This window comes from Chlorocebus sabaeus, chromosome 19 (assembly GCF_047675955.1).
Source record: "Chlorocebus sabaeus isolate Y175 chromosome 19, mChlSab1.0.hap1, whole genome shotgun sequence".
Taxonomy (NCBI): domain Eukaryota; kingdom Metazoa; phylum Chordata; class Mammalia; order Primates; family Cercopithecidae; genus Chlorocebus; species Chlorocebus sabaeus.
In genome coordinates, this window is record NC_132922.1 from 816,781 (window position 1) to 844,438 (window position 27,658).

The window sequence follows — 27,658 nt, forward strand, 5'->3', positions numbered from 1 at the left end:
GGGAAGTCGGGGAGAGAAAGGGAAACGGAAGGGGGTGCTAAGCCCACACCGGGTCTGAGGCACCCAGGGTCCTCCAAAGGAAGCAGTCAGGTCACCCAAGGCTGGATGGGGGCCGCTGGGGGATCTGTGTGGGCAGCGTCCAGGTGCTGCTGGGCCTAGGGTCTCAGGCAGGTGTTAGGGAAGGGTGTCAGCCAGTCTCCCCACAGAGCACAGGGGAGACGAGAGCTTGGTGGGTCTCTGTCCATCCCTGACCCCTGGCCGGGGCTGAGAGTACAGGGCCCAAGCCAGATTCCCAGCCCCGGAATTTCTCAATGAGTCCTTCCGCTTTCTGCAGAGAGGCCTCTCAGCAGTGCTAGATCCTCTAGCACGTGGCTTCCAGGCCCCCTGCTTCCCAGGCAGCCCTGGTGAAAACGTGAGCTTTCATTTCACAACCGAACAGCCTCTGCCCCCAGGGTTCCCAGCAGTCAGGCCTGACTGGGCAGGGTGGGTGCAGGGCCTGCCCCTCCAGCCTGGCCACTGCCCTCCTCCTGGCCAGGGCCCTGCAGAAAAGCCTCTCCCAGGGGCACCGTGCCCCAGGTGTCGGCCAGGATGGGTGGGGTGAGGGTTTGTTCCCCCATGAACAAGCAAGGGGCCTCCCTTGGGGATGGATCACCTGGACCCAGCTCTGAATGACCCAGGTGGGGGAAACTGAGCCTCAGAGGCCAGGCGCCCATCTGGTCATAAGCAACCAAGCAGGCCCAGGTCTGCAAGCTAGGAGGAGGGTGCCCTGGGATGGATGTGCTTGGGTGCCCTGTCTTCCCCTGAGAGAGGCTCAGGGCGGTGGCTGATTCTGACCTGGACTCTGGTCCCAGATCCTGCAGGCAACAGGTCCAGACCTGTTGGTGTACACCCTGCAGGGGTGAGCATGGTTGGGGATATGCATCATCTCTCAACCCGAGTGGCTAAGAGGTGCTGCAGCCCTGGAGGCTCCCAGGCAGGGTGGGAGGGTCCCAGTCCATAGGGAAGGGGCCTGAGCACCCCCAGCCAGATCCCGCCTAGGAGCCCACAGAGGCCCCACGGGAACACAGTGGATTCTGCTGGGCTTCAACCCCCAGGGAGGGGCCGGACCTCAGGGTCTAGGGTGGGGGCCGGGGGGAGGAACCAGGCCTAGGGTTACTTGGATCCTGCCAGAGCCGCAGGGAGCGTCTAGGAGAAGGGTGTGAGGGAGCCCAGACAGCCGTGTGGGGCTGGAGGGGGCCAGAGAAGGGTTGGGGAGGCCCTGAATCCTTTCCCCTCATCCTGCACCCAAAGTCAAGTGGCCCAGCAGAGCCAAAGCAGCCGTGGTGGGCCGAGCCCACGGGGGAGCTGATTCCTGGCGCTGGGGCTCTGGAGCTCTGCTTGTCTCTGGACCAGGATGGCGCCCTCAGAGACGTCTCTGGAAGCTCACTGTGGGCCCCCCAGGAGTCAGAAAAGGCCCACAGGCATCCTCCACCAGCTCCCACCACCCCTGGGCCGCGGTGCTCAGCCAGGCAGATGACCTGTGGCCGAGAGCCTGAGGATGGACCCAAGGCTGGCTGGGCCCTGTCTCCTCCTGAGTCAGGGAGTGGAGGGCTTTGTCCAAAGGCCCACCATCCCCTGTGCTAGAAGGCCAGAGCTGTCTCGCTGGGAGCCTCAGCCCAGCACTCTGCACCCATTCCCAGAGCCCTGGCCCATGTCCCCACCCTGTAGGCCTTGGCCACCTTAGAGGGGTCCCCAGCCAGCCCTCAGCAGCAGTGTGTGGGGCACAGCAGTGGGAGGGACCAGAGTCCTATTCTGACGTCTGCCCAAGGTTCTTACCTTTCTGGGCTTCAGTTTCCCGAAAGCAGCCTGCGTGGAGGGCCGTTGCCTGGATGAAGCTGGGGCTGGGGAATGCCCATGGAAGCTGGCCTGGGACTGCTGCTGCCTGAGGGCCCCATTTTGGCGGTGGGGGTGGGGTAATGGGAAAAATCTCATTGGACCAGGCTGGACTCAGGGCACGCCGGCTGGGCCAGGTCTATAGGAACTGGTGGCTCATCCTTCCCGGCACCTCCTCATTTCCCCTGCTGGGCTGAGGCTATAGGGTGAGATGAGGGCCCTGAGGGACCTGCCTGAGCAGCTGCCCTCCAGGCGCTCCTGGGCCTCCATAGCAGAGGCCACAGACACCCGCTGATGCCCTGAACAGTCACAACCTGAGCCGGGAACCTCCCGACCCCCGCCCTCTCTGCCCTGCCTGCTCTCCAGAGGAAGGGTGACTCCTTTTCTTCTGTTTCAGTTTCCCAAACTTCCCGCTTCTGCCGCAGCCTCTGGCCTTGGACCTGGGACATCTTCTGTCCCGCTGTGCAGCCTGCCTGGGGCTCTTAGGCAGGGGCTTTTATTTGGAGGGGCAGATGGGAGGCAGGGGGCAGACAGGGCTCCAGGAGCCAGAGAGCCGAGTGGGTGTGCTTGGCAGACTGGGTGATGTCCCAGGTGCAGGTCCACTGCCAGCACGGGGTACCCCACAGCCCAGCATGGGGTTAGCAGTTGAGCAGGAGGCCCCTGAGGTGGGGTGGGGGTGGGGGAGCAGTCTCACTGGGACCCTCCACCCAGGCCTCCTCTACCCACCAGGAACATTGTGGCCAGGCCCATTGCCACACCCGGACCTGGTTCATACCCCACTGTCTCACCACACACCTGCCAGGCCAGGGTCTATGACTTAACACCCCGATACCCTCCACCAGACCCCACCCGCGTGTCCTCCACACGTCCTTGGCGCTGCCCAGAACACACTCCCACCCCATGTGCCTGGCAAACTCCTCCTCATCCTTCAAAACCCCCAGCCACCGTCTGAGGCAGCATGGACTCCCTCCCCACCCCCACACATCTGTTTCCACCAACCAGGGTACAAATCTGGTCATTCCCACCGGCAAGGCCTCCCTGGGCAGGGGCTGCAGAGATCCTCCTGGGACCACCCAGGGATGACCTCCTGACTGGTGGGGGTTGCTCCCTGCGTCCACCTCCCAGAGGTACCCCAGGAGCCAGCTGTTCCTCTCCCTGGGTGCAGCATGGGGCAGTGGGGTGGGCCACAAGCCACATGCAGTAGCCTCTGGCACTAGGGAGGCTGGCACCCAGCTGGGCCTCCCCCATTTTCCCTGTGGGCGAAACTAGCAGCCCCACAGGAAAGCCATCAGGTCACCCAACAGCCAGCAGCCCTTGTCTCAGAGCCCCCTCTCTCCCCCCAGGATGCCCAGCCCAATAAATACAGGATTATCCACTATGTACAAAAAAATTTTAATTGAAATACCTGTATAAAAAAATATGATCTCCAGACATCTCACTTTTGAACTGAAAGAACCCCCATCTGCGATGGCCGCACACACCGCATTCACAGAAACACAGGTGCTGAATAAATTAAACGCTCAGGCTCTGGCCCCACCCCAGCTTTCAGAGCCCACAGGCGGACTGTACAAAGTCAATAATTTAAAACCCGCACCCCGGGCACAGTGCCTGGAAGTGTCGGGGTCACCCACTCCCCTTAAATTAGCCACTGTACAAGTTCATCTTCTGACAGGTGGGGCCAGGACAGACGCCAGGCACAAGAATCAGGGCCTGGGGTCCCTGGACCACAGCTACCCCCTCCCCTGCCTCCCCACTGTCCCCTGGGGCCTGGGAGAGGCAGGCTGCTCAGAGAAAGTAACCTCAACAAATAAATTAAACAATAAATAGCCCCGGTGGGCCGAGGGCACCTCCAGGGGGGTCACACCATAAATAACAGAGTTGGCGGCAGGTACGGCTCGAGTGGGCGGGCGGGCCCAGAGGCCCGGACTTGCATTGTGTGTGCAGGACATGCCCAGACGCACACCGCAGGACTGAGGGCGGGAGGCGGGCTGGGGACCCTGCGCCGGCGGAAAGAGCTCCGGGTCGGCAGGCAGATGGAAGGCCCCTCCGGCCTCCGGACAGAGCAGCACAGAGGGGCGTCTGGGGTTCAAGTATCCACCCAGGGCAGGCGGGACCTCGACCGGAGCGTCTTTGGACAGACAGAGCTTGAGAAAACCAAGTCCCGCGGGACCAGCGTTCAAAAGGCACTCAAAGCGAAGGTCACCAGGGGTCAGAGGTCACTGCTTCCGCAGGAGGAGACGACCCACGCAAGAGAAAGTCAGGGTCTGGGGGCGTCCCAGGTTTGGCCAAGGCAGGTGGTCCCCTAGCTCCCAGTCAGGTGTAGCTCCTCACAAGCTCTCGCTGCTGGACGTGGTGCTGGCCGCGTCATCAGGGTCGAGGGTGCACAGCCGCAGGTCACAGCTATCCGGGGCGACCCCGTCAACCCCCAACATCCAGGGATGGGCCGCAATCTGCTCCAGCGACGGCCGCTCTGAGGGCCGCAGAGACAGGCACCACCGGATCAGCTGCTGGCACTCTGTGCGGAGCGGAGAGGTCAGGGAGGGTCCGGGCAGGGCGAGGCCCCCACCCCCGCCTCGAGCCCCCACGCACCTGGGGAGACCCTCCTCCGGAATAGCAGGCGGCCGCGGAGGATCTCCTCGTCCTGCTCGAAGGGGATGTCCCCGCACACCATGTCGTAGAGCAGCACGCCCAGGGACCACACGGTGGCTGAGCGCCCGTGGTAGCGGTGGTAGCGGATCCACTCCGGGGGGCTGTACACTCGTGTGCCTAAGGGTAAACGGGGATTAGCACGCCCACCACAGGGGCAGAGCCGCTCAACGGACAGCGAGGGCCCTGCTGGTTAACTCCTTGGCCTGAGTCACAGGAAGCAGAGCCAGGCCTCAAAATCCTGCTCGTCATCACCCTGGAAAAACCCCAGCAGGCGATGGGGGGGCTGGGGGAGGGGCCGCGGGGGAGGAGCAGGTCACATGAGCAAGGGTTCAGCTTTCACAACAAACAGATGCGCTGTGAGGCTACCCGGGGCCGCCAGGCCTGCCTGCGGGAACGAGGCGGGGGGGAAGGGGAGGGGAGAAGGAGGGGCGGGCGGGGAGCCCCGGCTTCCCCGAGCTCCGCAATGCGGGGATTTCTGCCGCGGCGCCCCCGCGCTCCGCACGCACGCAGCTCCCGCCCCCACGCAGGGGAGGCCCCGCCACTCCAATCACGCCGCGGGGGCCTCCAGGCTCCCAGCACAGACCCAGCCCAGCTGCGCCCTGCGTCACGCACGAGCCCTGCAGAGACTCCTCCGCTACTGCCCCCCCAGCCGGGGGTCTCTCGGGCCGGAAGGTTGTCACGCGCTTCCCACACCGGGGCAGGAGGCCCCTAACCCCAACCCGGTGGAGGGAGAAATATTGAGCGCGCCCCTAGCCCCCACCCACCCAGCACGATCCTGTTCTTGATCCCTCGCTCAGTCCTCCCCAGGACAGCGCGTGGGCCTCTGCCCCCACGAGAACAGACCCAGGGCGCGCGGCCGCCCAACAGTCACCAGCCCCTCCATGCGCCGTCCCCCGCGGGCGTTAACCCGCCGGCACGGTCCCCCGGAACGTTCCCTGCCCCGCGCCCGCGCTCACCGTCGAAGTCGGTGTAGACCGTGTCCTTGAGCAGCGCGCCCGAGCCGAAGTCGATGAGCTTGAGCTCTCCGGAGCGCAGATCCACCAGCAGGTTTTCGTCCTTGATGTCGCGGTGCACGACCCCGCAGCTGTGGCAGTGGCGCACGGCTGCCAACACCTGCGCGAAGAAGCGGCGCGCCAGCGGCTCGTCCAGGGCGCCGCGCTCCGTGATGAAGTCGAAGAGGTCCTGCGCCGGCTCGGGCCGCTCCAGCACCAGTAGGAAGCCGTCGGGCCGCTCGAACCAGTCCAGCAGGCGGATGACGCCGCGCGCGCCGCCCGCCGCGCCCACCTTGCGCAGCAGCACCACCTCCAGGGGCACGGTCGCGCCGCCCTGGGGGACACGGCGGTCAGCGAAAGCCCCGCGCCCGACCCCCGCCGCCGCCGCCGCCCGCGCCCCAACTTACCAGGCTGCCCCACTCGGTCACCCGTTCCTTCACCACGTGCTTCACGGCCACCTACGGGGAAGCGGGAGGTCAGGCCCGGCCGAGTGAGGCGCGAGGCGCGCGAGAACCCCGGGCCCGCCCGGCAGCCCGACTCACCGGGAGCCCGTCGACGATGCGGCTGCCAGCGTAGACCGTGCCGAAACCGCCGCTACCCAGCACGGCGCCCACCTGGTACGCCTTCTCGAAGCTCTCCTTGTCCGCCTTGGCTGCAGGGAGGCGCGGGCGGGGTTGGTGCGGCCCGGGGTGCCCCCGGTCCCCGCCCCGGCCCCGGCCCCGCCGGCCCCGCGCGTACCTGGCTGCAGGATCTTCACCGGGAGGTGGTCCACGCCGCCGGGCCCGCAGAGGTGCGCCAGGGAGCCGAACTTGGAGAGCAGCATCGCGGGCAGCGGCCTCCCCGGAGCCCCGAGCCCCAGGCGCCGAAGCCGCGGCCGATCCGGGCGGGCGGCGCGCCGGGGACACCGGCCGTCCGAGCCCGAGGCGGTCCGCGCGGCGCAGTGGGCCCGGGAGGCCCGCGGGGACCGCGTAGACGCGCAGCAGGCAGAGCGCCTCACCCGCCCCGGCCGCCTCGCCCGGGGGTTTTGGGCCGCGGCGCCGCGTATCCCTCCGCGGGGGCGGGGCGAGCAGGGACCCCGCCCCCTTCCGCCCGGGGCCCTCGCGGCGGCGGCGGCCGGGTGCTCGCGAGGAAGACGGCGGGGCAGCCGGGCGCCTGTCCCCGGGCGGGCGAGGGCCGGGTGCGGCAGGCGTGGGGCCGCTCCGGGACTAGTTGTCGTAGGGCAGCCGCGGAGGCGCACGGCGTGCCGCGTCGGTCCACTCTCCGCGCTCACTCAAGCACTCCGCGCACGCGCAGCTCCCGCGCGGGTGGCGGCCGTGGCGCCTCGGGCAGCGCGAGGTGGAGCCGCACGAGCCAATGGAAACCGGGGTTTTAAAAGAAATCCGGCGCCCCAGCCAATGGCGGGGCGAGGGCGGGGCGAGGGCGGGGCGAGGGCGGGGTGAGCCGTTCCCTGGCCCCACCCTCAACAGCGCCGAGGAAGGTCACCCGCTGGCCCTGAGCAGGGTTCCTGGGGGCGTGGGAGTCCGGGAGGCGACCTACGATCGTCCCGTGGCCTCGAGGTGACAGACGCTGCGATTCTGCGTCCCTGGCTGTCCGCGCTCCCCGTCGCGCACGTGGCCGGCCGCGGGGAGGTAGCGCCGGCTCCTCTGGGACCCCTCCCAGCGGCAGCGCCCCTAGTCTCGCAGCCCGGCGAGGGCCGAGAGCGCACCTGGCTGGAGACGTTTCCTCCTCACCCTGAACTCTGACCTCACGCCCGCAGCCCAGCCCGAGGGCCTTCCCTGGAACCTCTGCCCTGGTGGCCGGTGCCTGGAGTGGCCTGTCTGACACGGCCCTGGCTGCCCTCCGGGCTCTCCAGCAGCTGCTGTCCACCTCCACCAGGGAGCCCACCTTGATTGCTGCAACAACTGCACTCAAGGCCTGAATAGCCAGGGTACTCATTGCCCTGATCTGGACTTCACCCTGTCGTGCCCCTTCCCTGCTCTCTGTACAGAAGTCAGACTCACTTGTGTGGTTTGGTGCAAATCCACAGATTGCCAACATTGGTCCAAGGTCACCGGCCTGAGAGCAGCTCAGGGCTCCAGGATGTGAGTGGCCACCTGCCAGCCCCAGGGCTAGTGGGTTGAGAGTTGGGGGCCAGAGGGCCCAGGGGCTGGTCCTCTTGGCACTGCCAAGCGTTCCCAGTGGCTCCTGAGGGCCCAGCCGGTGTAAGTATTATGGCAGACATCCCCGGGAGGTCTGGTGTGACTGTCAGCGTGCACACACACCTGTCTCGGAGCTTCCAGCCTCCCCCAAGTCTGACCTCTCACCTCTATACAGTTATTATCACTGTCCCTGCACTGATCACTCACACACCTCTCCCCTGCTTAGCCCTTCTGAGGCTGTGGCTCTCAGGACTGGCCCAGGCCCACCTGCCTTCTGGGCGATCTCTGGGGCTCACTTCGTCCCCTGCTGCCTGTGCCCGTGCCTGTGCTCCTGGGGGCTCCTCACTTGCCTGGCTCATCTCTTCCTGTCCCTTGGGTCCTGTTACCTCAGGATCAAAGCCAACCCTGACATTGTCTGTCCCCCAGTCCTCTCCCGCTCCAGCCCCTGCTTCCCGGAGCTCTGTCCAATTCTCTCCCGCAGTACGAGGGCAGGGTTGGGGCTGGTGGGTTAGCCTTTCCCCCACCCACCACCCACCCAGCGCAGGGCTCCCCCGAGATCAGATCCCTGGTAGGATGACACCCCAAGCCTACCCCTCCATCGGCATCCACACAGCCCCTGTGAAGGAGGAGGGGCTGCTGCCTGTGTGGTCCTCCCAGGGACCTGCCTGAGGGTCCAGTGGGGCCACCCTCTTCTGTGCTGGACACGCAGCAGAGGTGGGCAGGGACGCTGGAGAGCACGGTAGGTCTAGGGGGAGACCACCACAGTTGGGTTCATGTCAGTCTGGAGGGGCTGGGGTCCTCAGCCTGATATGTCAGGCTAGTCTTCCTTGAGTCTGATATGTCAGGCTCCAGGCCAGTCTTCCTTGAGTCATCCTGGCCGTAGACGACCAGGCTCTGGCAGGCGGGCACCCCACCCTGGCTCTCCCTAGGCCCTGGGTCTTGCTCTGAACCCCTCAAGTGTCCCTTAACTAAGAGCTTTCTGCTCCTTTAGAAAGCGTGGTGTGCCCGCCCTCCACAGCCCTCCTCCCGCTCACTCCAGGTGTACTGGAGATTCCTGCAGGCCTCCAGGTGGGATTCCTGCCACACAGGCCTCTGTGAAAGCCTCTGGAGGGCTCCTGCACGGGGGTGCAGCAGCCTGACCCTGGAGTGGAGGGCAGGGCAGAGCAGGAGGCAGCCCTTTCCCTGAAGTGTGACATCTTTGTAACCACATCTGTCCAGACACTAGTGTATGTTGTAGATTTGCTGTTACACGCACTTGTGTGTGTGCGCAGCAAGGACCCTTGCACTGACGATGAGCTCTGTGAGGGGTCAGCGTGGACCCCAGCCCTTCACTCTCCCCCGGGACTGTTTGACATTGAGGCCTCTTTTAGACTATGTCTGGTCCAGGCCACCATATCGGATCTGGTTGGAGTGCTGGGGTCCCCAGTAACCCCAGATGACCCTGCTCACTTGTCCTGCCCCTCCCCTGCCATTGGGCATGGCCCAGCCTGTTCCTCAGCTTGGCAAACAGATACAGATCATCTCAGCTGTGGAGCATCTGTGCTCTGCATACAAGGGCAAGAAAAATCGGAGGGGCCTCAGGGCCTACTCACCCTCTGCCCTGGGCCACCCCTTTCCTGCAGGTCCCATCAACACCCCACCCCCGGCCTAGTCCCCAGCAGCACAGGACACCAGCCCTGCCTGTTTTTTCCTGGTTCCTGGACAGCCCATCCGGTGGGCCGCACGGGCAGGCCCAGCCTATGGGCCAGAGCTGAGGCCGCTCCTGCAGACAGGAGGTGAGCTAGGAGGAAGGCTTGGCAGGGTCTTGGTTCAGGGGCCGCTCCGCCTGGGTACTGACTGCAGAGGGCCTGGCCTGGCCCCTTCCTGTGTCCTCTCACCACCCCCCCCCCGCCCCACCTGAAGCTCAGGCCAGCATGGCATGGGCACCTCCTTCCCTTGGGCCATCCTGCTGAGATGGGCAGCCTTGTCCCAAGGCCAGGGCCTCTGCCTATCCTTGGAGCAGGTGTTTCCCAGGGTAGGGACAGGGGAGTGGAACAGAGCTTGTCAGAGTCTGCACACCCCAGTCCCCAGCCCAGCCCCTGAGCCATGCCATTCCTACTACTTGACCTGGAAACAGCCAGTCCTCCTCTGCAGTGGACACGGCGAGTCCCCCCAGGTGCCCTGGCCTACTGGCGGGAGGGTCACGCTCTTGCCATGGTGACCTGAGCTAGGCTGGCCTGCCTGGATTCAGGAAGATGAGAAGGTGGGATGGAAGGTGGCCGGGCCACTTACAGTGTCACACACACGTGCATGCTGACACTGCTCAATGCACCAGCTCACAAAAACGCACACACAGACTCACACTTAGAGACACCCCCTCAAAGCTGGGGCATCACAAAGGGGACTGTGAACAGGGTTCATGCTCCATGGGCACCCCCATTCCCACTCCCCCAGGCTGTGTCCCCACTGCCCTGCCTCCCGCCGGCCCATCACGCCCCTCTTCCCTCCTTCCCTAGGGATCCTGTCCACCCCCAGTCTCCAAGCCAATGACCAAGGCCTCCTTAATCAGCCTCTTTCCAGTTGCCCCCTGCCTATCCCACAGGGTCGCCCGGCCTTGTCCTGCTTGTATCTGATGCCCTTCTAACCCAGGCCATGTCTGAGGAGAGGGCGTCCTCTCACCTGCCCCCAAGCCCTTACCGAGGCCTATCCCATTCCCAAACCTCCCTCTGGCCGATCCACCTGCCCACTCCCACCCTCATCCCAGGCCCCAGTGTGAGCCCCCTTGGCCACCCTGGTCTTTTTCCCAGTGTGAGCCCCTCAAGGTCCTGCCTTGGACCCTCTGTGGCTCCCCTGGGCCACCAGAGTACAGGTACCCCTCCCCAGCCCATGGACCTGGCCCCCACCAGCACCTGCTGCCACCCAGAGTCAATGTCCCAGCATAGCTGCCCCAGGCCCTGGGCTGGAGCTCTGCGTCATCTCCCCGCAGACCGGACTCCCCCAGCTGTACCCAGCTTGGGATAGGCACCTGCTGCACCCCATCTTCCACCCCACACAGGTTGCAGCGGCCAAGACTGGGTGCTCCCAGGGCAGTGGTGGGGGCAGGCAATGCTTGGGGAGAGGCGCTTTCCCCTCTGGCCTCCACTCTCGGTCGTCGCAGCCTCTCACCCGATGCAGATAGGAGCCAGCAGAACTGTGCCAGGATTTTGCAACGTTTCACCAAAGGCATCCCAGGGTTGGGCCTGGGGTGGAGAGTGGCACCCAGTCATTGGGAGCCGGTGGTGGGCGGCCTGCACGAACTCCAGCCCAGCTGCTGTGGCTGCCTCTTCCAGCCTCTGTCCCTGCCTGAAGGACACCAGTTTTACCCCTCAGCTGAGGCCTGACCTGTGTTGGAGAGGCTGCTGTTCCCACCAGATTACCCCCACCTGCTACCAGCACAGACCATTTATATTCCACAAGCCACCTGGAGCCTGGGCCCCCAGTGAGCATGGCCGCCTGGCATCCGTTGCTTGGACTCTGCAGAAAGAGTCCTGCACAAACGCAGAAGATGCTGTGGGAGCATCCTAGCCTGAATCCTGTCCTGGGTAGAGCAGACGCTGAGACCTGGCTGGAGGGGGCTGCCTCTGTTGGCTGCCTGGGGGCTGCAGTGATGGCGAGAACCATGGCTTCAGCACACCAGCCTCACTGGATCCGCCAACCTGGAGTGCTGTGGCCTTGCCACCTCCCAGACCATGGCTCAGCTTGAGCCGGAGCTGCATGGCCTGTGTGGCCCAGGCCTGGGCCGGGGACCAGGGCAGGCGTGCAGGGCCCCCTCCTCACCTGGGACCTCTGACCTGTGACCAGGGACAGGCCACCCTGGCCTTCGGCCTGGACCACAGCCCTGCCCACCTCATACCTCTTGGCCTTTGGCCCTGCAGTCCCTTCCCTGGTGGCCCTTTGGGACTGGCCTGGGTCCCTGCTCTTCTGCTGACCCAGCCCAGAGTCACAGACACATCCCCAGGCTCTACCAGGCTCAGTCTCCCGCTTTTCGGAGAGGCCCGTGGAGGCTGTGCGGAGCATCTGATGACGTTGTACCGAGGAGCACATCCCACAGCACACAGTGGGCGCCCAGTAGAAGAGCCTGTGGTTTCAGGCAGAGACCCTGGGAGGAGGGCTTCTGGGATGAGGTGGCCGGGCAGGGCCCAGCGTGCCACATGGCAGTTCTGCCTGCTCCCTGCTGAAATCCTGCAGTCCAAGAGTCACAGCTGGTCATGGGGGCCCCACCTTGCTCCTCCTTTCCTGGCCTGGTCCACACGGGGCTGGGGAGGCAGAGTTGCCCTCAACAGCTCGCATCTGACACCATTGCGAGGGCTCAGCCTCTAGGCCCAGGCTGAGGACCTTGGAGGGTTCGGGGAGTTGGGTGGCCTCTGCCTGGTGCCCAGACAGGACAGGCCCCAGCCACTTCGCTCTGGCCCCCAGCATTCTGATGAGGAGGAGACTCAGGAGAGGTGGTGGTGGGGGTTCCCCAGGAGCCAGAAGCCGGGTCTGACCCTCCTCCAGGGTGTCTGTGCAGCTGCTGCAGGCTCACACACAAACCGAGTCTGGCTCCCCAGTGGGTCTCGCCCAGGGGCTCCCTGGAGGAGGTCAGGAGGGCGTTGAGGGGTCTCAGAATGTGCAGAGGTGAGAGTGGGGCCTCTCTCCCACCCAGAGCCAGGCTGGGGCCACAGGGCGCCATGGGTCCCCAGTCAGGCTTGCAGTTTGGAGCCACCCAGGGGGCTTTGAGGAGCCTGAAGTCCAAGGCCTGCAGCAGGGAGAACATTTTCCTGGGAGAGTTCCTGAAGCTTCCAAGGATGGCCCAAGGGCTGCTCCAGCCAGTGTCCAGCCATGAGGAGCCGGACCTGCAGATGGAGTCCCAGGGGCTCGGACCCCCCAGAGGGCCTGATCCCAGCAAACATTCCTTCAGAGCACGGACTCAGAACACTGTCACCACCCCAGAGACGCACGTACCTCCAGGGCTCCTGGATCCCCACTCCTGTTAGAGGGGGCAGCCGCCTTCCCAGGCACAGGGACTTGGGGGCAGGTCAGGCCTGTGAATGGCAGCGGGGCCAGCTGGGCACTCAGACTGGAGTGTTGCTGCCAGAGCTTGAGCTCTGCCCGCAGACAGCTTGGGCTTGGACAGAGCAGGGCAGGACAGGTGACTGCGTCAGGCCGGGCTCCGTCTGGCCCATCCTTACCAGTCCCAGGCAGAATCCACACAGCTTGGAGCTGGCAAGTGGGCACCCCAGGCCCTTGGGATGTCCTCTTCAAATGGCTCAGAAATGGGCCTGGGGGAGGGGAGACAGTCTCCCACACCTGGGTTTGTTGGGGGCAGTCAGTGGTTCTGAGAAAGGACCTATGTGGCCCAAAGTTCTGCTCGTGGAGAAAAGACAAGGACGGCACCCGTGCAAGCCTGTCTCTTCCTTTCCAGGCGGCTGGGAGTGGCCCCTGGGCTGTGTTCAGGGGCCGGATCCTGGCAGCCACCGCCTGGACATGACACTGGGCCAGGGCTGGAGACAAGTCAGCCGGACGAGCCCCAGGAAGCGATGTCCTCCAGGCTGTGCCTGTGTGGCTCTGCGGGGACTTTCCACACTGTCCTCCTGCAGCCTTTGCCAGAAGGACCTGGGTCTGTTCCTAGGAGTGTCCCCAGGGCCAGCCTGGGTGGCCACTAAGAGGCCCTGGGGGCATTTCGACCCCAGGATGCAGCAGGAGCAGAGGACGGGGCTCCTGGACCCAGGAAGGGGCACCTGTGGGTGTGTCCATGTCAACGTCCAGGGCCTGCGGTGACCCGGCCTGCCAGCCCTTCCTGGCCCCACTGCTGCTTCCTGGAACCCCCATGAGCTGTGCCCTCCCAGGCCCTTCCTGCTTCACCATGTTAGGGGTTCAGGAGCGCCAGAGTGGCTGAAGGAGGCGGATCCCAGGACTGCCCCTGGGTCTAGGCTGCGAGAGTCCAGAGGGACCCGCTGAGGCCTGGCAGGCAGGGGCCCTGCCCTGTCCCCACCTCTGTCCAGGGTCCCCCCAGACCCCCCTGACCTGGGGTCGTGAAGTAGCCCGGGCAGAGCGTGATGTTCAGAAGAAGTGGCCAAGTTGTTTTCCAGCCTCAGGCCCACTTCCCTATTCCTGGGAAGTGACATTTGGGGGAGGAGGAGGGGGGAGGCAGGGGGAAGGGAGGGCAGGTACCCAGAAGCCAAGTGGCCTCTGACATGGGGAGGCCCCAGGGCCTGCTCAGCTCATCCTGAACACCCTGTCCGCTTTTGGCTGCTCCCCAAGCCGACGGCAGTGCTGTGGGTGGCCCAGGGCCGAGGAGCTGAGAAGGACTCAGTCTGGCCTGGAGGGTGTCCAGGCAGTCCCAGCGGCGGGTCAGTCTAGGTCAGGGCCCAGGGAGCAAGCGTTTGTGTGCACACCTGTTCCCAGGTGAGCGTGGGGGCATGTGCACATGCAGCCAGCCACACGTGCCAGGCAGGCGCCCCCAAAGGCATGTTCACACCGCCCCCTCGCTGAGGGGTGCAGCTCCCGCAGCTTTTTCCCTCCACTCTGGAGCCAACCCCACTGTGCCCAGCCCCCTCCTCCCACTGGGTGCTGCGGCCTCTCAGCCCTCAGGAGGAGGGCACTGCGGCTCTGCCTGGGGAGGCTGAGGGACAGGGCCTCAGGGTCTTGCTCACGCGTGTCCATTGTCCAGATGGGGAGCCTGAGACCCGGGACGTCACCTGCCTGTCCCCACGTCCCACAGTGGGGCATCTGAATCTCGTCGGGGCTGGGGCAGGGCCTCACAGACCCCTTGTGTAGAGCTCTCCCCTGCAGGCATCTGGGCACCATCCAGGTCCTCCTTACCTTCCCTGGGCTCCATGAGGGACCATGAGGGTTCCCCAGTGCAGACCTGTGGGGGCCAAGAGGCTAGCACAGCGGGGCCGCGCCCGGGGGAAAGGTGGGGGTGAGGCACCAGGGCCAGGCTGCACACACACACACACACACACACACACGCACACACACACACAACCACACACAAGTGCACACACACCGCACGTGCGCACACACCACACACAGACACACACACATGTTCACACATGCACACACACCACACACCACGCGGGTCCTCCAGGCAACACACTACAGAGTCATCTCAGAGAAATGCAGAGAATGGAAAGAATTCTGCACTTTTACTCTTGCTGGGCTCCTCCACCTCCAGGAAATTCCCCATCCAGCGCCCGGGCCCCTTCGGAGGCCCAGAGCTCCCTCCTGTCCCCACCGCCCTGCCTCGACCAGGTGTCAGGGGTGGCTGGGGCCCCAGCAGGACCCGTTCCTCAGGGTTGTGGGTGCCAGGCCTGGCTTGGGCCCTAGAGAACCAGCTCAGCCTGCAACCCGCCCTTCTGTGTCAGCTCTGACAGGGCCGGGCCTCCCAGTGACAGGAGTGAGGGCTGCCGTTGCCGACCCCCTGGGCCCAGGTGCTCCTCACGCCTCAGTCGGGCGGCCTCTCTTTCCTGTTCACTGACTTAGCCCCAAGATCAGAGGCACCTCATTGGAGTCTGTGGCCTGGTGGGGCCTCCACTCTGAGCCCACCTTCCCAGCTGTGAAATGGGCCTTGTGGTCACACCCCAGCATTGCCACTGGCCAGGCCTAGGGCACCGGGAGGAGCTGAGTCTTGAAAGGATGTGGGTGGAAGGGAGGTGGCCTGGGCTGAGCGGGGGCACGAGGGCCTCAGTTGAGGGCCTGTGGTCCTGAAATCCCACCTGGGTCCCACCTGGCTCCCAGCAGAGGCAACTCAGCAGCCTGCCTGGGCATGGATCCCTTCAGTGAGACCTGGCCAGGAGCCAGCCACAGGTGTGAGGGAGCTGGTGGCCCTTCCAACTGGCGCTGCCCTGGGGTTTCAGGGCTGTGGAGGGCACTGGTCAGCTACCCTTGGGCTGAGGTTGGTGGCACAGCTGGGGGGGGAGGTATGGAGTTGAGTCTTAGCCCACCCAGGGCCAGGCCAGAGGCTAAATTTGGCCTCCTGATGGGGCCTGGTGACCTCCCCGCCTCTCTCAGCCTCCACTCGGTGCCCAGATACCCCTCTCTGCATCCTGGCCTGTGAAGACAGGTGGAGGGGCTCTCTCTGGGCCCTGGCTCTGGCCTCCCCTGGGACCCAGCCCTGAAGTCTTGGCGCTGGTACCTGCTCCCTGCCCAGGCCAGGCAGGTGGGCCTCGAGCAGGTGGGCCCCGCCCAACCTCCTGCCACAGGGCACTGCTGTGACGCACACAGCTGCTCCTGGCCACGGTCCACAGCACACGTGACAGGTGCGCAGACAGACGCAGGCTCACACGCAGCACCCGGTCAGGCTGGTTCTGCTTGGCCGGCCCTTGGCCCGAGGAGGGGCCCACGCAGCCAGGCCTGCCAGGAAGCTGTCCTCAGCCCCTCAGCCTCCCCGCCCCCGTCCTCAGCCATCCAGCCTCGCAGCTCTCTTCCCCATCCTCAGCCCCCCAGCTCCCCGCCCACAGCCTCAGCCTCCCAGACTCCAAGCCCCCATTCTCAGTCCCCTCTAGCCTCCCCACGTCCTTCCTCAGCCCCCACCACCCTCCCCACCCCCGTCCCAGTAACCTCCAGCCTTGGTTCCTCATTTGCGAGCCAAACGCTGCCATCCGGCCTAAGGCCCCTGTGAGGCTGGCACAAGAAGACGTCACAGCTGGGGTGGGGAGTGGGAGGAGGGCGGAGCCGGTCGGTGGAGACCCCCAAATGTGGCTGAGTGGGCAGATGGACTGTGGAAAGGCAGCGGCCCCTGCCTGGCCTCGCAAGGGACCCTTCTGGCTGTTAGGCCCCCCCAGCCTGCCCGTCCTGCTCTGCCCTGGACTCATCGGCCCTCGGCCCACAGGGCCTGGGAGAAGCTACTGCAAACCCTCCGTGTTGCCAAGAAGCAGACCTGACAGGGTGGCTGCCCCCCGACCCCCGGCAGCTCCAGCAGGCGGCTGGGCCCAGTCCTTCTAGTTACTCGCTTAGCTGGGTAGAGAACTCCCTCATCGGCCAGTGTACCCCCAACAACACAGCCCAGCCCAGGCCCCACATCCCCCTGCACCCCAAACATAGCCCAGCCCAGGCCCCACACTCCTCTGCCCCCCAAACACAGCCCCGCTCAGGCCCCACAACCCCCCACCGCCATATAACACAGCCCTGCCCAGGACCAGCACCCCCAAACACAGCCCAGCCCAGGCCCCACCACCCCCATCGGCTCCCCCATAACACAACCTGGCCCAGGCCCCATGCCCGCCCCCTCCCCCGCTATCCACCCTTGTTCCCCACATCCCCCCACCCCTCTGTGCTTCCTCGTGGTAAATGGTGACCCCAATCCCCCCGTGCTACTGCAGGGCGGGAGGGATATGCCTGACGTGAGGCCCTGCAGTGGCTGTGCTGGACTTGTCTGGCGGACCCGAGGGCCTGCATCCCCCAGAGGGTGCAGAAGGTCCAGTTCCCTTGGTGTTGGAGCCTCCCCTGAGCCCCTCTAGAGTGGAAAGTCTGACAGCCGGGGCCCTCAGACAGGTGCAGCTCTCACAGCCTGTGCCCTCCGCACCTGAGGGCTCACCTCTGGCCAGCGGGGGGACACTGCGAGACCCACACTGCAGAGGGTCCCAGCCCTGGGCCTGGGCTGCCCCCAGCATACTGGACCTGCTGGGGAGTTTCTGACACCTCCCCGCCCCACTGTCTCCAGCCAAGGATCTCTCCTCAGGGCCCCTCCAGTGGGAAGCCTGTGTCCCCGCCGGTTGAGGGGGCTCTGCTCCAGGAGCAGGGGCCACTGATCTGCCCACTAAGTGCAGAGAGACCCTTGAGCGAGGCCCAGATCCCACATTTGTGGGGCCCAGGCAGCGATGCCAGAAATCTGATCCTCTGCTCTAAGAACCTGGGTCCTGGTGGGTGGAGGGGTGTCAGGGTAAGGAAGTGAGGACACATGGCAGGGGCTGGCTGTGGGGGGCGCAGGCAGGGGTGATGGTGGAGGAGCAGGGTGGGGGCACAGGCCAAGAGGGTCGGGTAGCAGGGTTGGCAGAGGGTGTCGTGTGTGGGGAGCCGTGTGGACGGGGTTCGAGGGGCGTGAACAGGCGCGGGCATGGGGCAACTGGGCGCACAATGGGCCCTTGTCCTGCAGGCCACAGCTCCTGGGCGCCCTGAGCAAATACACGCCCTGTTCCCGGCTGCACACCGTGTCCTGGGACGCAGCCGTGGCGCGGGGCCAGCCAGGAGGGTGGCTGCAAGGCCAGGGCACACGCCCAAGGGTTCCAGTGCCCATGGGCCTCCGTGTGGAGCTCTCCCTGCTGCAGCCTGGGTGTGGCACTAGTGCCCTGGCCACCCCTTGACCGCCCCGCCAGGTCCACCCAGGGAGCCCCATGGGGGAGAGTGGCTCACTCTGCCCGGCCCTGCTGGCGACGCCTCTCCTGCCCAGCCAGGCCCCAGGCCCAGGGCAGCCTGCAGTACTCTGGGCCTCCACTCCCACCACCTGAGTGCCGGTCCTGCGTCTGCCCCACCCCTGCCCACAGGCAGCTGCAGCCCTGGACGGGCCTCAGCCCTGGGCTTTCTCAGGACGTCTGGGTTGGGGCAGAGGCCAGGCAGGCAGGGTTTGGCCCTGGTCCCTGCCGAGGCCCTTGCTAGGTGCCAGTGAGAACTGCAGGTGGGCCCTGCCAGGGCTCCTCACCCAGCCTCTGGCCTGCCCCAGGCCTGTGGCCCTGAGAGGGTGGTGGGGGCCTGCCTTCCCCACCTGTGCTGAGGACAGCCCTAGCCAGGGTTGGGGGACAGCGGGGACAGGGACGGCCCCTCCAGGGACCTGGGCAGGTGAGGAAGGGAGCCCTCTTCCTGGGCTGGTGGGGTGCTCTGCCAGGCCATCGGGGGTGCGTCGGGGGCAGGGCGGGAGGGCCGGGGGTTTGCTGTGGGTTCCGGCACCAGCAGCTGCTCCCTCCTCTCCGCACCTCTGCCCTGGCAGCAGCAGGAGCTGACTGCTCACCCTGAAGGAGTGCCTGAGACACGTTTGCCACCTGGTGACAGCGTACCCTCAGCATACAGGCTTGACAGGATCCAGAGAACCCAGGGGAGACAGACACCAAGAAAGACGATGGCAAGGAAGTTCCTGGCCAGCAACACCCCCCACCACGCCAGGCAAACTCTTGCACATACCATCAAGAGCCATGAGGGCCAGCCAGCCTCTCTGGCAGCTGATGCCGCTGAGCCCACCCTCTAGGGGACCATGGGAACCCCCAGAGTGTAGCCCTGCCCACCCCAACCGAGATGCCCTGAGAAAACCCAGGGCTGAGGCCCGTCCAGGGCTTCGGCTGCCTGTGGGCAGGGGTGGGACAGACGTAAGACAGACACTCAGGTGGCAGGAGTGGAGGCCAGGAGTCCTGCAGGCTGCCCTGGGTCTGGGGCCTGGTTGGGCAAGAGATGGTCGTTGGGGGAAGCTCTGGGTACTGAGGCCCCGGGCAGCTCGGCTGCAGTGGGCCCAGGGCTGGCTTCCATCAGCAGGGCTGCTGTGGCCAAGTGGACAACCTCATGAAGTGCCCGGTGCCCAGTCCTGTGAGGTGGCCACTGAGGGCTCTGGAACCCCTCACCAGGATGGGTTCCAGAGGAATGGGACAGTGTTCCCAGCTTTGCCTTGAGAACTGTCTGGACCACCTGCCCCTGTGGTCCCCATGTGTGCCTGGAGTCTGCCCCACAGGCTGTGTGGGGACAGGACAGCAGGCATGGGGGCTGCCCCAGGGTCCACTGGCCCCGGAGAACAGGAGCGAGCGTCTGTCCCTCAGCCAGCGTCCCAGAGCCCGGCCACCTGTCCCCCGGCAGCACTTAGGCCCAGAGCCTGACCACCCCCAGCACAGGGGGCCTGACCAACCCGGGCACAGGCTCACCCCGCCGGCCTGGATGCCTGGGTCTGCCCCAGTTGGACTCTGGGTGGGCGGGGAGCAGGCCCACAGCTCTGCCTCTGGAGCCCGCCGTGTAGGGGACAGCTCTCACAAGCTCAGCTCCAAGGGCTGGGGGGCCGTAGAGGGGCTGTAGCAGGAATGGAGCCTGGGCCTGTCAGTGGATATGGAGCTGAGAGTCACTCCCTCTTGCTTTGGAGGCAGCCAAAGGGAGAAACAGGCCTGGCCCCCACCCCACTGGTGCTCCAGAAGCCACGAGGGAATGAAGCCACACTTGGCTTCCAGTGGACTCGGCAGTGGCCAGACTGGGCCTTGAGGCTGCAGCCCCCGCGCTGGGCAGGGATCGGGTCCCAGGCCAGCCTGGACATGGATCTGGGCCCTCTTTCGAGAGACATCCATCAGTTGTCAATAGCTGTGGCCAGGAAACCGCGGGATCCCACGGGCCTGGGCGCCACCCTGGACAGACACAGCTCTGGGGAAGCGAGGGGCCCCAGGAGGTACATTTGCATGACAAATGGATTCCCAGGAAGCTGGTGCCTGTGTAATCTGTGGCTGTGTGCAAGTGCGTACGTGTGTGGGCCTGCGGGTGTGCAGGACTGGCTCCGAGGGGTCACACAGCCAGCCACAAATCCCAAGCTCAGGGCCACCCAAAACCAAGGGTCCCTGCCTGCGGGGCTTGGGTGGACAGTGGCGTGTGGATAAGGAAGCCTGCTGGTTACGGGGAGAGCCTGGCTCTGGGCCACGAAGTCAGAGTCCGGGCCCCCTTTGGGCCTCAGAATGTATTTTCATCTGTGAGACAGGCCAGCCCCTCAGCCAGAGGAAGGTCTGATGGGAAGACCTCGTCCTGGCCCAGCTTAGGGCTCTGGGAAGGTCAGCATCCCAGGCCCAGAGACCTCAGTGCCAGCACCTCCAGGTCCCTATGCACTGGTCCCCTCTAATTCTGCCCTCCCCTGTGGGCCTGCAGGGGTGTGGGGCAGGTCAGGGCAGATTCTGAGCAGACGGGGAGGCTGGAACGCTGTCCTGGTCAGGGTAGGGACAGGCGGCCTGGGTCTCAGCTCGTCCTGCCTCCTCCCCTGAGTCCCGCTCTCTTTCCTGACTGCTGGGAGCAGCCACATGATTTGCAGAGCCCAGCACACATGAGAATTCAGGGCTCATTGTTCAAAATACAGGATGAAATGACATTATAGGTGCTAACGTACGGAGCTCGTTCTTTTTTCTGTAATCCATTTGTCAACTTGCCATGGTGTTTTCTGTTATCCAAAGTTGTTGGATAACACACATTTATCCAAAGTCTTTTTTTTTTTTTTCTTTTTTTTTGAGACGGAATCTCGCTCTGTCGCCCAGGCTGGAGTGCAGTGGTGTGATCTTGGCTCACTATAACCTCCCCCTCCCGGGTTCAAGTGATTCTCCTACCTCAGCCTTCTGAGTAGCTGGGATTACAGGCGTCCACCACAATGCCTGGCTAATTTTTGTATTTCTGGTAGAGACGGGGTTTCACCACGTTGAGCAGGCTGAACTCGAACCTGACCTCAGGTGATTCGTCAGCCTCAGTCTCTCACAGTGCTGGGATTACAGGCGTGAGCCAGCGTCCAGCCCCAGCACAGAGTTCTTAACTTGCAGCCTTCGTTGTCCCTGTCCCGGTGCTGCCAGCCGCACCTGCCAGGGGCTCAGGTCAACGCTCTGGCATCCCCCAGAGTCAGCCAGCAAGCCCAGCTGGCCCCACCTTCAACACCATGATGGTGACCTGTTGCTTTGCTGTGTCACAAACGACCCCAGATTTCAGTGGTTTAAAACAACACACATTTATGACCTCCTGGTGGGTCTGGAATCCAGGTCTGGTTTAGCATTTTCCCTCTGCCCCAGGATCTCCTACAAGGCTAAAATCAGGGAGCTGTTTGGGGCTGTGGTTTCATCTGAAGGGTCACGTGTGTGTCTTAAATTCTGCATAAAACAGTTTTATATAATAAAAGGCCACTTCTCACAGCATCTCTGGCCCCAAAGGAGCGGAGTTTTCTGGGGGGCCTGTGAGCAGTGACACTTTTTTTCGGGCCCAACCCCGCAGGGCATCATGGGGTCAGGAGCTCTGTGCAGGCACAAGCGCACCCTGAGATGCACGGCCCGGCTGTCACTGTGGCTGTGGTGGGCTCCTGGCACTCTGGGTGCCTGGCACTGCAGCCTGAGGTCTGGGGCAGAGGTTACCACCTGGTGTGCTGGCAACCCTGGGCCACCCAACAGCTCCTCCACCAGCGGGGATTTCAGAGGCCCAGGTACCTGCATGGAGAGAACAGGTGCTCAGACCAAGGCCAGGTCTAGGAGGAGGTGGGACCCGGGAGGCCTGGACAACCCCAGGCCTGCCCTGGGCATTGGAGGGCCCGTTCTGCCCACAGACTTGGTCCCCAGGCCCAGCAGTGTAAGAACCAGTCTTCCCAGGCCGGGACAGGGTTCAGGGAGGCAGCTCTGGGGGGCTGAGGCCTGGCCATCCTGTGGTTACCCTGCTGGGGGTGACGAGGCCTGGGCCTGTGCTTGGCAAGTCTTTGGCTGGACAGGATGTTAGACGCCAGGGGCTTCCCAGAGGGGCAGTGGGGGCGGGAGTGCAGCTGAGGATGAGCAGGAGCCTCCCCATCCCTTTCGGGCCCACACTCAGGACACGCAGTTCCAGCAGGGTGGCTGGTGGCCAGCCGTGGCCCTGGGTGATTGGCAGGTGGGGGATCCTGGTGGGTCTTGAAGTAGAAATGTCTGTCTCTACCAGCCAGACCTGGATTCTCAGACTGACAGAATCCCGCCCACCGGGGCTTCTGCCCCTCTTGGGGGCCTAGGGCTAAGGGTGTCTAGCTTGGCAAGGCTGTGAGTCTGGGCCTCCCTCCCCTGGTGCTAAATGCATGCCGGCACTCACACGCCTGTGCATACATGCCATCCCCGTGCATCTAGCTGGCTGGAGTGCTGCTCCCCGGGGTCCCCTCCTCCAGGAAGCCCTACGGCCTGCGTTCACTTTCTCCCTTCTGGGTGGTGTGACCTCTGATGGTCCCAAAGGTGGGGATCCTTATCTGCAGAGAAAACCCAACCTTCCTGACATGCCTGGCGGCTGGGTCCTTCCCTAAAGGCCTGGGCGGGGGATGCCTCGAGGACCCCGAGTTCCACTCTCAGCTCACAATGGGCTGCATGGCACCCAGAGCTGGCCTGGCTGGAAGTGAGACAACAGCCAGGTGCACCCTGGGGGGCTGGTGTCGGGCACTGGGGGGACCTGCAGGGGCCTGGAGAGCTGGATACTCCTCAACGACCAGGGGCCAGGCCGACCCAGGGCCTCCTGCGGGGGCTGTTCAGAGGAGACGATCTTTACCGCACAACCCCACCCACTCACTCACCAGCCCCTCCAGCAGCTTCGGGGGCTCTGCTCTGGATTTGGAGGCTTGGGGAGCAAATTCCTCAGAGTGATTTTTAGGAAAGAGTGATTTTCACGCAAAGCGCTCAGAGCCACCACGGCCATTCCACGAGGAGCTGGCGTTCCAGTCTCCCTGGGCCCCTCTCGGTGTGCAGCTGGGTGGGCAGCAGAAACTCCCCCATCCAGGGGCCACCGCACCCCACCTGAGGTGGCTGGGGGTCCACACCAGCCGGCTGGACATGGGTGAGGCCGACCCCGGGTCTGAAGGCTCTGGTGCCCACCACAGCACATCCTGTCTGCAAGGCCGGCCCTCCTTCTCCCGGGCCCCAGCCTGCCTGGCCCCGGCTCACCTCCAGGCAGGCCCAGCCCTTGTGCAGGGAACAGCATGGCTTTGTGTCCTCCCCAGACACTCCGGCGCTGCCTGTGGCTTCAGAAGTCACAGTACAGCATTCGGACCACTCCTCCCTCCCACATGCGGCCACCACTAGCCCAGGAGGGCAGGACGGGAGCTGGGCACCTCCAGATCTGGGGTCAGCAGAGAGCAGCTGGGGGGTTGGGAGGCCAGTTCACTCCCTCCCCAACTACTCACCCCCTCCCTCCCTCACTCCCTCCCTCACTCATTCACTCATCTATTCACTCACTCACTCATTCACTCAATCAATCACTCATTCACTCAATCACTCATTCACTCCTCTGTTCACTCACTCACTCGTTCACTCACTCATTCACTCAATCACTCATCCACTCCATCACTCATTCACTTCTCTGTTCACTCACTCACTCGTTCACTCACTCATTCACTCAATCACTCCTTCACTCCTCTGTTCACTCACTCATTCACTCACTCACTCATTCACTCCTCTATTCACTCACTCATTCACTCGTTGACTCACTCATTCACTTACTCATTCACTCATTCACTCAATCACTCACTCATTCGTTCACTCACTCATTCACTCACTCAATCATTCACTCATCCGTTCACTCACTCACTCATTCACTCACTCAATCATTCACTCATCTATTCACTTACTCGTTCACTCACTCACTCATTCATTCACTCACTCATTCACTCACTCATTCACTCACTCATTCAACCACTCATTCACTCAATCACTCATTCACTCACTCACTCATTCACTCATCTATTCACTCACTCACTCATTCACTCATTCATTCACTCACTCATTCACTCATTCACTCGTTCAATCACTTACTCACTCACTCATTCACTCAACCACTCATTCATTTACTCATTCAATCACTCATTCACTCACTTGTTCACTCAATCACTCATTCACTCATTCAATCACTAATTCAATCACTCATTCACTCACTCGTTCACTCAGTCACTCATTCGCTTACTCGTTTGCTCACTCATTCATTCACTCAATCACTCACTCATTCACTCAATCACTCGTTCACTCACTCACTCATTTACTCAATCACTAATCCACTCAATCACTCATTCATTCACTCATTCATTCATTCACTCAATTACTCATTCACTCACTTGCTTATTCACTCAATCACTCACTCACTCACTCTCACTCTGTCTCTCACACATTCATTCATTCACCATTCAATAAGTAGTTTTTCCTGAGAGCCCACTTGTGCCATGATGCAGTGGTGCCTGGATAAACAGTGGGCTCATTCATTCATTCACTATTAAATGAACCTGGGAGCGGCTCTTGCAAAGGCGGGTCAAGCTGTGAGCTGAGGCTCTGGTCCCCCAAGCCATGTCCACTCTTGGAATTGTCTGCATCTCACCGTTCACCCCAGCTTCCAAAAGTTCCATCAACTCCACATTAAAACAGACCTGGAATCCAGCCAGGCCACTGCTCATCCTCCTAACAGGCTGGGACTTTCACAGCCTGCTGCTCCCAGTCCCCACCTGTGCTCAGCAGCAGAGACCCCCTGAGCCTCAGCCACAGCCTCCTGGTGCAGCCCCACCTGATGGGAGTGAACCCCAAGCCCTCACAGGACCCACAGGCCCTGGATTGGTCCCCGCCATGGCTCCTCCCAGCACCCTCTCCTTCTTCTGCTTGTGCTGTCTGGGCCTCTGAACTGAGGCATGCCTGACTAGGGGTCTTGCTCCAGCTGTCCCCTCACACCTGTTCTCTGCCCTCCCCACCTGGCGTCATAGATCCACGTGGGCCTCCCTCACCTACACCAGGGCAGGTGTCTCCTGGGTCTGAAGACAGACTCACTGAAGCAGCCTCATTTCTGGGGTGACACCCGAGGTTCTTGGTCTTGCAGCCACGGAGATCAAGGATGAGGACACAGGAAGGGTGAGGTTAAAGCAGACATTTAATCAGCAAAAGAAAGAGAATAGGCTGGGCATGGTGGCTCAAGCCGATAATCTCAGCATTTTGGGAGGCTGAGGCGGGTGGATCACCTGAGGTCAGGAGTTCAAGACCAGCCTGACCAACATGAATAAACCCTGTCTCTACTAAAAATACAAAATTAACTAGGTGTGGTGGTGCATGCCTGTAATCCCAGCTACTCAGAAGGCTGAGGCAGGAGAATCACTCAAACCCGGGAGGTGGAGGTTGCAGTGAGCCAAGATTGTGCCATTGCACTCCAGCCTGGGCAATAAGAGCAAAACTCGATTTCAAAAAAGGAAGGAAGGAAGGAAGGAAGGGAGGGAGGGAGGGAGGGAGGGAATAGGCTGGGTATTGTGGCTCAAGCCATGTACGTTTGACATACTTCCTAAGAAAACACTTTTTAAATGCAGATTGTCCAGGCTGGGCACGGTGGCTCATGCCTGTAATCCCAGCACTTTGGGATGCTGAGGCAGGCGGATCACCTGAGGTTGGGAGTTTGAGACCAGCCTGACCAATATGGTGAAACTTCGTCTCTACTGAAAATACAAAAATTAGCCAGGAGTAGGGTGCACGCCTGTAATCACAGCTACTCAGGAGGCTGAGGCAGGATAATTGCTTGAACCTGGTTGAACCTGGGAGGTGGAGATTGCAGTGAGCTGAGATCACACCACTGCACTCCAGCCTGGGTGACAGAGTGAGCCTCTGTCTCAAGAAAAAAAAATAAAAAGGAGAGAGAGAACAGCTCTCTGCTACAGATAGGGGTCCTGGAAAAATGGGTTGCCCATCCAAGATGAAATGCAGAGGTTTTTATAGATGAGCTAGTGGGGAGGCAGTGTCCGATCTACATAGGGTATGACAAACTGGTTGGGACCAGGCATGCCATCTGCATAGTGTAACACCCCAATTTTTTTTTTTTTTTTGAGACAGAGTTTCCCTTCTGTTGCCCAGGCTGGAGTGCAATGGTACAATCTGGGCCCACTACAACCTCTGCCTCCCGGGTTCAAGCAATTCTCCTGCCTCAGCTTCTTGAGTAACTGGGATTACAGGCACACGCCCCCATGCCCTGCTAATTTTTGTATTTTTGGTAGAGACAGGGTTTCACCATGTTGGCCAGGCTGGTCTCGAACTTCTGACCTCAGGTAATCTGCCCTTCTCGGCCTCCCAAAGTGCTGGAATTACAGGCGTGAGCCACCGCACCCAGCCAGCCCCCCAATCTTTTATTATGCAGGTGGGCAGCTACTCCATGCCACTCATTTTTTTCTTACTGTGTATGTGCTAACTAAGAGGGACATGGAGCCCCAGGGTGGACATTCCTGGCCCCAGGGAGCCCTTTCTATCTGCGCAGCTGCCTCCATCTCCTGTGCAAGCTTCCAGCCTGATCTATGCTTGTAGCCTAATCTTCCAGGCTGCTCTTCATTAGAAAATAAGTGATTTCTTGGACTGCATTTTGCTTTTCTTTGTTTTGTGTTGAAATGGAGTCTCTCTCTGTTGCCCAGGCTGAGAGTGCAGTGGTGTGATCTCAGCTCACTGCAGCCTCTGCCTCCCAAGTTTAAGGGATTCTCCTGCCTCAGCCTCCCAAGTAGCTGGGATTACAGGCATCTGCCACCACACCTGGCTAATATTTATTTATTTATTTATTTATTTACTGAGACTAACGCTCACTCTATCACCCAAGTTGGAGGGCAGTGGCGAGATCTCGGCTCACTGCAACCTCTGCCTCCCAGGTTCAAGCGCTTCTCCTGCCTCAGCCTCCTGAGTAGCTGGGATTACAGGTGCACACCATCATCTCTGGCTAACTTTTGTATTTTTAGTAGAGATGGGGTTTCACCATGTTGGCCAGGACGGTCTGGAACTCCTGACCTCAGGGTCAATCTGCCCGCCTTAGCCTCCCAAAGTGCTGTGATTACAGGTATGAGCCACCCTGCCCGGCCTGCTTTTTGTTAGAAGGAAAGTTCTGCTGAGGACTCTTTCGCCCTCATCATCTGCCTAAATAATTTCTTTCTATCTCCTGTATCACCACCACAGTGGGAGGAAGCTGCCGACTTGGGATGTGGAGGTGGGGGCAGAGGGTCCTCCAGCTGGGACTAAACAGAGTCCTGCCCCAGGCCTGCCTGATCATGGCATCTCCTGCCCCTGCCCAGGACTGAGGTCACAGGCATTGTGCCAGCCCATTCTGACCGGTGAGAGCCCAAACAGGGCACACGGGAACCCACACAGAATCAGAGAAGCCCCCAACAGGGGCTGGGAGCAGTCCCCTGGGCACCATTGGCCCACGGAGCCTCGCCGGGGGTGCAGCTGCTGGTGTCCTGGGGTGGTCTCCACTCTCGTGATGGTGCCGGCATCTGTGCTTGTGGTGTTGGTGTGTGCGTGTGTGCGCAGGTGAGAGTGTCAGCTGAGCGTGCACACGTCTGGTGTTCATGCGTGGGTGAGCTCATGCCCGTGCTGTCCC

General features: G+C 62.5%; 1 protein-coding gene across 1 annotated transcript; it reads right to left on the bottom strand.

Moving 5' to 3' along the window:
• Positions 1-3,248: 3,248 nt before the first annotated feature.
• On the bottom strand, positions 3,249-6,772 carry PIM3 (Pim-3 proto-oncogene, serine/threonine kinase). The gene is made up of 6 exons (XM_007976152.3): positions 6,252-6,772; positions 6,056-6,165; positions 5,921-5,971; positions 5,478-5,847; positions 4,462-4,638; positions 3,249-4,387 (listed from the first exon to the last, which is right to left on the bottom strand). Exons 1-6 carry the CDS (start codon positions 6,334-6,336, stop codon positions 4,200-4,202), a joined length of 981 nt encoding a protein of 326 aa, XP_007974343.1. The 5' UTR covers positions 6,337-6,772; the 3' UTR covers positions 3,249-4,199.
• Positions 6,773-27,658: the final 20,886 nt, after the last annotated feature.